The following is a 10,024-nucleotide window of genomic DNA, read 5'->3' on the forward strand; positions in this document are numbered from 1 at the left end:
AACAGTAAAAGAGAGACTGTGGCTGCCAGACAATAGTTTGTGAAGCTGAAAAAAAAGTGTCAAAAAAAGTCCATAGTAAATGAAAAAGTTAGACTGAATAGTGAATGGAGGCAGGATGCAGTCACAGTGCATGAGCATGCTCTGCAGCGTAGCGAGGAGGGGCCAATTCCCTGGATCTCTCCATCTAACCCACCCACCCTTCCCGGCTGAAATGGACAGCACATTCCAGGCAAATTATGTATTTGGCGTCAGGGTTTCTATAAAACTGTGTGAGGCAAAGAGGGCCCCCATGAAACCCCAGCTCCCAGAGAGAGAGAGAGATACAGTGGAGTGAGGGATGGGGCAGACATAGTGAGGTAATGTAGAGGATAGTATGAACTGGCTCTGGGCCTGACTCCTCTCCTCATTCCCAGAGCCACAGAGCTCATCTAGCCATTTGCATCTGAGCCCCTTCCACCATTAAAGAACACTGTACTGTAATCAACATATTTTTAAACACTTTGGAATAGAAAATTAATTCATTGAGTAGTGTAGCATCCCAGTTTAAGAGACACACTCCTAACTGCGAACTGAGATTATTCAGTTAATAAAAGTTAGTCTGAAGAGTTTCTTGATTGCTCACATTGCATCTCTAGTCAGGAAAGAGCCCCTTGTGATTACTCTGTCTGGGCCTATTTGTCTGACAGTGGAGATAAACCACTGATTGCCGAGCACAGCTCGCTACAGAACAAAAACTATGGCCAGGCAAGTACATTTCAATTGATTTGTTAATCCAGTTGCAGTGCAAATTTCTTCCCAAAATTGTTTTAATTCTCTGCATCATAAAAATTACAAGACGATGGATTCCTTCTGAACTTTTACAGGTATGTCTGGCTAGTCTTATTTCACACAGAGGGATAAAAAAAGATAGTGGACAGAAGTTACGCTGTGTACATCTTACAGCATTTAACTGTGCAGTGAGACAAGGGGTTCCAGCATTCTGCACAGCTCACACTATGACAGACTGATAGGGACTGAAGATTGTTGCCTCAAAGAATGTGGTCCACAAAATACTGCGGGTCCCAAATGCTATGTGAAAACGCATGAATATCAAGCTTTCCATTGCAATTACGAACTCCCAGGGAAAAAGGCAAAGACGCTTGGGCTAAATTTGGAAGGGGGACATGCAAATGTCTCTCTTGTTTTGTGTCTTGTTTACAAGCTTGTTGGAGTTTGAAGTGGCGTGGATCTGACTGGGGAATCGATGGGGGAGAGCAGAGCACTGAGGCACAGTTCTCCTTTAATTTCTGTATTAAGGAGTTTTCTAAATTTAGTCCTGAGTGTAGGCTCCAGCTTTTTCACTGACATGTGGCAGAACTAGTCAGGAACTTGTCTGTTTTAGCATGGATGATTCATACTCTACATGTTACTTACCCTACATTATTAATCTCATATGCATACGTATATACTGTACTCTATATCATTGACTGTATTCTTATGTAATACATGTATCACTAGCCACTTTAACTATGCCACTTTGTTTACATACTCATCTCATATGTATATACTGTACTCGATACCATCTACTGTATCTTGCCTATGCTGCTCTGTACCATCACTCATTCATACATCCTATGTACATATTCTTTATCCCCTTACACTGTGTACAAGACAGTAGTTTTGGAATTGTTAGTTAGATTACTTGTTATTACTGCATTGTCGGAACTAGAAGCACAAGCATTTCGCTACACTCGCATTAACATCTGCTAACCATGTGTATGTGACAAATAAAATTTGATTTGATACTCAGGTGCCTGTGTATCTAAAATCCTGCTGTACAAACATTTGATCTGAGAGACCAGAGAACATAGAGCTCTCACTTTGACTTAGCTTTAACAACTTCATAGAAACTTGAGTGGATCTTTCTTGTATGCACCTTTTTGTATGTAATAGCGCTGCAATGGATAGCTGTCGTTTTACAGGATCCTGATCAATTCTGCTATTTGTGGGGTTTTTCCGCAGAGCTTAACTATTTTTTTACATAATGTGTCTGCCATTGTTTGCTATGACTGAAAAGAGCTTCTGGACATCAGAACAGCGATCAATCACTAACCTCAATTTGAATTAAGATTTGTACTTCAACGAGTCTGCGGCGCAGGACATACTGCTCACCCCAGACCAGGCCTTAATCCCCAACTCAGAAAAGGAAGAGTAAGAGAGGCCGACGTGCTGGCACCCTGACGAAACTACGTCGGCGAGTAAATAAACCGTCTCTACCCTCCGTTCTATTGGCGAACGTACAATCACTGGAGAACAAACGTGAGGAGTTCTGTTCGAGACTATCCTTTCAACGGGGCCTGAAGAACTGTAATAGCCTATGTTTCTCGGAGTCATGGCTGAACAACAGAATGGACCATTTACACTGAGTGTAGAGAACATTATGAACACGTACTCTTTCCATAACAGACTGACCAGGTGAAAGCTATGATCCCTTATTGATGTCACTTGTTAAATTCACTTCAAAATCAGAGTAGATTAAGGGGAGGAGACAGGTTAAAGAAGGATTTTTAAGATTTGAGACAATTGAGACATGGATTGTGTATGTGTGCCATTCAGAGGGTGAATGGGCAAGACAATAGATGTAAGTGCCTTTGAACGTGGTATGGTAGAACTGCAACACTGCTGGTTTTTTTCACGCTCAACAGTTTCCTGTGTGTATCAAGAACTGTCCACCACCCAAAGGACATCCAGCCAACTTGACACATCTGTGGGAAGCATTGCAGTCAACATTGGCCAGCATCCCTGTGGAACACTTTCGACACCTTGTAGAGTCCATGCCATGACAAACTCAATATTATTAAGGTGTCCTTAATGTTTCTACCTGTTTTTTCTATTGATTGGCAGCCTCGGGTAAGCTCAAGGGGGTAGGTGTGTCTCTTTCTTAACAACAGCTGGTGCGCAATCTCTAATATGACTTTTCTCCCTCGCCCTCCATTTGGCAAATCTGACCAAATGGAGGGCGATTACATGCAAAACTCAGAGGAAGTACCAGTGACACAGTCAATAAAAAAAGCGGTCCGATGAAGCGGACACTAGACTACAGGACGGTTTCGCAAACACAGACTGGAATACATTCTGGGATTCATCAGGTGGCATTGAGGACTTTACCACATCAGTAACAAATTCATTAATAAGTGCTTCGATGATATCGTCCCCACAGTGACCATACGTACATATCTCATACCAGAAGCCATGGATTCCAGGCAATATTTGCAAGGAGTTAAAGGCTAGAACTGCTGCTTTCAAGGAGCGGCACACTAATCCGGACGCTTATAAGAAATCCCGCTACGACCTCCGACCAGCCATCAAACAGGCAATGCGTCAATACAGGACTAAGATCAAATCCCACTACGCCGGCTCTGAAGCTCATCGGATGTAGCAGGGCTTGTAAACTATCACAGATTACAAAGATAAACCCAGCCGCGAGCTGTTAGTCTACACCTGTTGTTTACGAAGCATGTGACAAATAAAATTTGATTTGATCTTTAAATGAATACGTAGGTCAATAGTCTGGTCTGTTGAAGAGCTCAGTGAAAATAATGCTTCCATCAAATTTTTCTCGTGGAGCATAACTCGAAAAGACACACCCATGTCTGTGGCAAGTCTGTGACAACAGAGGGTTAAAAATAACACAGGTGAGCCAAAGCCCAGCCTGTGTCTGCCACATCATAAATATCAAACCTGATATGCTTACAGCCAACGGCAGGCCAGTACAAGTTAAGGGCGCAGGGGAGCTCAAATCTCCATGGCGCGGTCATGGGCGACATTGCTTCCTTCACTGATCTCCATATGTTGACGTGTAAAATGCAGGACCACACACAGGCCCGAATGCCTCTGAGAACAGCATTTTACCTGCATTTGGACACCTTACAAGTATGCGGAATCAACACAGGTGGTGTGCTGAGGTGCCGCCCTCCGCCAAGGGACCCTTTGAAATGACTGAGAACCTATTTGGTAATGGACGTCTAAGAAAAATAAGCTCAGAGGCTGGTCTAAGTGCAAGAGTACTGTACCAGATAAGCTTATTCTCTCAAGCAAACATCTCTGTACAGAAACAAACACTTTACTAGCTACTGCAAATGTAAACCAGACACTCCAAACATGCTCCTCATATAGTTTAAATGTATGCCCAATTTACCAATATATTGAGTATACCAAACATTGGGAACACCTAATGCTTTGCTGACTTTAACAGCTGACCAATCAGTTTGCTGCCAATTGTATTGGTCGCGTACTCACAAGCAAAATGCTTATTTTTCTAGCTCCAACAGTGCCATAATAACGAACAATACACACAAATTTCCCAAAATAAAATGAATGAAATCAAGACATTTCAGAATGACCAATGTCAGAGTCTGGAATATAAATATACACTGAGTGTGCAAAACATTAGGAACACATTCCTAATATTGAGTTGCACCCCTTTTTCCCACAGAACAGCCTCAATTCATCTGGGCATGGATTCTACAAGGTGTCAAAAGCATTCCACACATGCTGGCCCATATTGACTCCAATGCTCCCCACAGTTGTGTCAAGTTGGCTGGATGTCCTTTGGGTAGTGGACCATTCTTGATACACATAGGAAACTGTTGAGCGTGAAAAACCCAGCAGCATTGCAGTTCTTGACACAAACCGGTGCCTGGCACCTAATACCCTACTCCATTCAAAGGCACTTCAATATATTGTCTTGCACATTCACCCTCTGAATGGCACACATACACAATCCATGTCCCAAGGCTTAAAAATTATTATTTAACCTGTGTCCTCCCCTTCATCTACACTGATTGTAGTGAATTTAACAAGTGACATCAATAAGGGATCATAGCTTTCACCTGGTCAGTAAGTCATGGAAAGAGCAGGTGTTCTAAATGTTTTTTTTTAGTCAGTGTACATAATACAGCTCATTCAACATAAAGACCTTACAGTCTGCCTAAATAGTTTGAAAGATTAATTAATTCTGGGAAACTAATAACAGAAAATGTTCATATTATAGCAGAAATTTAAGTTGAAAACAACGTTGTGGAAAAATAAACAAACACGCTATATTTACAGATTTTACGCCTCGTGTCTCAGATGGATACATTTTATAAAGCACTAGATCCAAAAAAAGATCTGCGACATTTGGCAGATAAAAGCCATGAAAAAAATCATAATATTACCATGTGTCAATACATGGGGAGGGTTATGAACAAAGTGGCTTATGAAGATCAGACTGACAATCAGGCACCGAGGAGAGCAGGCCTTCTGAAGTGGCCCTGTCTGAGGGCTCACATGAGAAATGTGATTGGCACATGGTGGGACAGAGGCAGCTTTTGGGCCACACAGAATGTAAACAGCCAAATCAAACTTAAAATCAGGAGAGCGAGGGCCTGAATACAAAACTGTGGGCGCCCTTTCAACTACAAAGGCAGCCCCGTAATGGTGCCGTTTCAAAGTTTCACACTGAGCTGCCTACTGTAAGCAGTGTAGAGAACATGTCTCAAAAAATGCCCTGACAAGAAACCCTTTTATTCCGAGCTTCATCAAAGGGCCGACAGCAGAGATGCAAGCTCCTGTTGGCTGTCTGTCTGAGATGAGCAGGGAAATATTGAAAGTCACCACATTGCAGCAGATAGCGTAGCAGTTGGGCCAGTAACCGAAAGGTCGCTGGTGGTTCGAATAACCAAGCTAACAAGGTGAAAAATCTGTCAATGTGCCCTCGAGCAATGTGCAAAAATGTGCAGTAGGTAGTCTTTCCAACCGGATTGCATGAAAGTACCTGAACAGCTTGTCAAAAAACATTAATATCCTTGTAACCCATTCAATGCCTGCAACACTCTGACAAGCTTCAGACATAGGCCTATAGTTTCAGTTGGAAATAAGCCACTTTAGAATGTCTGTTGGCAAAAAAAGAAAATCCCCATTGGGTTTACCACAACATCTTGGATTCACATTATCTGATGCACTTCCCAGGTTATCCCTTAGTGGAAAGCAGTAGTTCCCTTGTTTGGGATAGTGGCCCCGATACAGAAATCCTATTTCTGCCCAGCCATTTAAGGTTTGTCTTGAAGCTTAATGCCTTTCCAATGTGGAATGCAGCAATATGAAAAGGCCAGAAAACAGAAACAATGTACTGGTTTATCACTTGTAACATGTATCACTAGTGACTCTTTATTCTGTGAGTCCAATTAAAAGAGTCTGTGTCGGCTTGTGATGAAAAGGCCATATTGCAGCGCCTGAGCATATCCTGTCAGAAAGACTCACCGGTGGCAGTACCGCAGCAAAGTAAATATGTAGTCATCAATAATGGAGGTGGAATCTTCAGTGTCCTCCCTGCTGTCTGGTCTGACCCTCCAGACAGGACTTTGCCTAGTTCCTCTTCAGCTGTCATGACTAATATCATCAGATGGGTCTTACCATGATTATTGCAGGGCTCTTAACACAACCTTTCTTTATGCATACTTTGTGAGAACTATGTATGGCTTTCAAGACTCAATTTACACTCAGTGTGTGCGTGGGGGGGGGGGGGGGGGGGTGAAGCAACCAGATGACTAAACCTTTTGTTTAGAATGATTGATAATAGCAGTTAATGTTTCTGACTAGATTAATGGGTCACTCTTTCTAAACAAATACAAAATACACCCCCCCCCCCCCCCCCAAACATTCTGTGTGAGAGAGTATAACAAAATAGCCTAAATAATGCAAGGTATCTTTGCCAAAATATGTATTCCTTAAGCTATAAACAGACACATGTCATTATAGCTGAACTTGAGAATATATTTCGTTTCAGAATTACATTTATCCTGGTTATGACCTTCCAACAAATGCAAGTAAAGTAGGCCTATTACAAAATTGCATTATATTTAGATAACAGTGGAGGCAAAGTCATATGAACTTAACAATGACTAAATTAAATGTAATCAATGTTGACTATTGTTAGACAAAATGGAATGCACAACGCTTTAACCGTTTAAATAAAGACATACACAATAACACTGCAGCCTATGGATTAATAAGGGAAACAGCACAATGTGCTTCTATCAATTATCAGAGGGGTTACTGTGGGTACAATATCAGGCATTATATTCTGGGCGCCAAAAGCGCACCTCCCGTGAGAATCATAAATCAGTCATAAAAGCGTCAACATGTTCTACATTTCTTTGTTTTAAATCAGACGGGGAAAAAAAAAAAATTGCGAGAAAGGCACAATAGCTTAGGCTACGTGAAAATATTCCTCCCAAAAATCCATGAATCAGTTGAATCCAAAACAGCGAGAACAAATTCCGATGGGGAAAGAACAGTATAGGAGCATAGCAGTCAAATACACCCATATTGTCTTTTCAAACAAATACAATTATTTCAAAAGGCGATGGCAAATGTCGCACTGGGCACAATAGCTGAGGAAACATTCCTGTGATTGATTATGAGATCAACCTGTTCCCTGGCCGCAGCAGAGCTTGGCTATGGCGGACACTCGGTGGCAAGGAAAACAATGGTCGAGAATAAACGGCATAGGGATGAATAAGAATAACATTTCCGGCACATTTTTTATAATTGAATTAATCTTGGGATGGAAACATTGTCCCTTGAAAAATACACGCATTGTCTCATTCCCCCTCCTGACATGATATGCAAAACCTGTGAGACTCAGAGTGACGTGTGCATTTCAAGCGCATTCCTTTGATAGTAGCCTAGGGGCCACCTATATCGATATTACGACCCCTATTCATTTGAAAAACATTACTTTCGTATGTAAAATCCATGCAAAGACGACAAATCCAAGAAATTTGAGTTTAATTTGCTTTTAGTAAGCTACTAGGTTCATTGACATTTAGAAATCAGAAAAAGAAGAAAGAAAAAGTAACCCAATAGGCTATTGATTTCAAATGTTTATCTATACTACCTACATAAATAAGTATGGTGTGATTGGTAGTAGGGGGTTGTTTAAATGTGACACACATCGAGTATCCTTCATGAAAACGAATATACTTGCAAACGTTATCGAATCACATTCATTATGATTCGTCCAATAACACCTAAATTCCATGAGACTATTGATTGTCATTCGCACCCACCAAGCAATTTTCATTTGGAATAACATATTTAGAGATTAGGCTATTTCAAACACCAAACCAATTACATTTGCCCAATATGCAAAAACCACTCAAGTTGCTACTGTCGATTATTCAAGAATCAATTCAAATTCAGTCTTAGATAACTTGAACCTGTTGAAATCAATTTAAAGAAGCGATGTATAAAGTTTGTGTAGGCTACGTGCTTAATTTAAACTGCAGCCTATGTCGATATATAAAACTTTCAATTGTAAAAACATATAAATATAGCAAATCATGAAAGCAAAAGTGTCTCGTGCACTCGTTTAAAATCTATTGAGCGCACAATTCAAACGAAATAAAGCATACAACTTGGTTTTTACCTCAATGGTAGGCTAAACTATTTCAGATTAAAAACACGCACATTTGAATTTGGGTAAGCAAATCCATGTCTACGGGATAGCCTATGGCTACGCATAAAGATTAGAAATCACAAGTTCACTGGACTTCCTATCTATAACACTTATTTTTCAACAGATGAACACTACCACGACAAACTATGCGGAAACTAGACATTGGCTAACTGTTTTCATATTATTAAAATAGCTAGTAGTCTACAAAACACTTCCCTAAATAAAGAGGTCACACTGGGCAAGAGACTTCGCAAGAGGCTTTTCTCGAATATAATACCTATAAACAGCTATTATGAAAAGCATATTGTCAAAGCATTTCGTATATTTCTTCTTCAAAAGCAATATTTCCCCGTGTAAAACATTTAAGATAACATAAATAAGTCACCTAACTCTTCTGCACCCAACTCGTTTCAGCACCACAGCGCCACCCGCGAGAGCTCTAGACAACAAACGCACTTATTTTCTTTAACAAAATTATTCAAACAAATCGCATCAAGAACATAAAATACATCCTCTCAAAAGTGTTAAGTTTCCAGTTTTGCACTAGAATAGCCTTCCATGAGTGTTGAATCGCTTTCGGTCCCCGAATTGCCATAGTGACCGCTTCCCCTCGGCCATGATGTCTGATCGATGGGAATTGAACAAAGAGGATCAATTTCCGATCAACGAGAGAGCCGCTTTAATCAATGGGAGAAGAGAGCTCCAAAAGCGGCCACAAACACCGGCAAAGAGGGGCTCAAGAGCGAAGCCACAACTCGACAACGGGTTTCCACACATAAGGCTTCAAGAAAGCAGAGAAACTTGAAGGAAAAAGGCTGACCTGCAGCTGCTGTAAATCTAAGCGCTTCCAATATTGAAACATCGATCCCGCATTGGCCGCCATCTTGAGACATATTGAGACTGAGTGAGAGGCTGATAGAGAGAGCGCGAGGGGCTGGAGTTCAGTAGAAAGGAGGGGGAGCGCGCGCAAAACACGGAGCGGAGCAATTGAACAGGGCCATCGCTTATTGAACATGTGCGCGGAATGGAGTTATTGAACAGGAACCTGTAATATTGAATAGGGCCACGGAATAGAATTATTGAATGGGAGTTGGCAATTTCTTTAACAGCTAAAACACGGGATGGATCTTCCACGTAGATCGTGAACGATGCAGTAAGATTTGTTGTCGAGTGTGCATTTTGGACTGCTTATTCGTTTTTCGACCTGTTATTGCCAATATTGCTATTTCATATTGCCTACTATACATTAGAAAATGCATGCCAAATGTAGTTACTCATGTTTTACATTTAGGCTATTGTTTCTGTAATTTCTTTGTGCAATCTATTCATCAATGTTCAAATGCATTTAATGATTGTGGATTAAGATTATCATTCTATAATAGTTCGTTTTTACACTAGTCATGTTACTAGTTCTTTGTGGCAGCCATCTTTTAAGTCAAACAATTATTTTGTGAACCGTCAGTTCTCTTTCAAGTGAAAACAAACAAATTAAAACGTATAAACGCCTTTTGTAAATTTAAACGTATAAACAAACGCCTTATT

General features: G+C 40.8%; 1 protein-coding gene across 6 annotated transcripts in view; it reads right to left on the reverse strand.

Annotated features, from left to right (window-relative positions):
• The window catches only part of cux1a (cut-like homeobox 1a), a 213,093-nt gene extending 203,527 nt beyond the window's left edge, over positions 1 to 9,566 (reverse strand). For all 6 annotated transcript variants that reach the window (XM_021617952.2, XM_021617950.2, XM_021617951.2 and 3 more), the window contains exon 1: positions 9,303 to 9,566. In XM_021617952.2, coding sequence (XP_021473627.2) covers positions 9,303 to 9,497 — 195 coding nt within the window. In that variant the 5' untranslated portion in view covers positions 9,498 to 9,566. The remainder of the gene's footprint in view (positions 1 to 9,302) is intronic.
• Positions 9,567 to 10,024: the final 458 nt, after the last annotated feature.

The sequence above is a fragment of the Oncorhynchus mykiss genome, chromosome 10 (assembly GCF_013265735.2).
Source record: "Oncorhynchus mykiss isolate Arlee chromosome 10, USDA_OmykA_1.1, whole genome shotgun sequence".
NCBI lineage: Eukaryota > Metazoa > Chordata > Actinopteri > Salmoniformes > Salmonidae > Oncorhynchus > Oncorhynchus mykiss.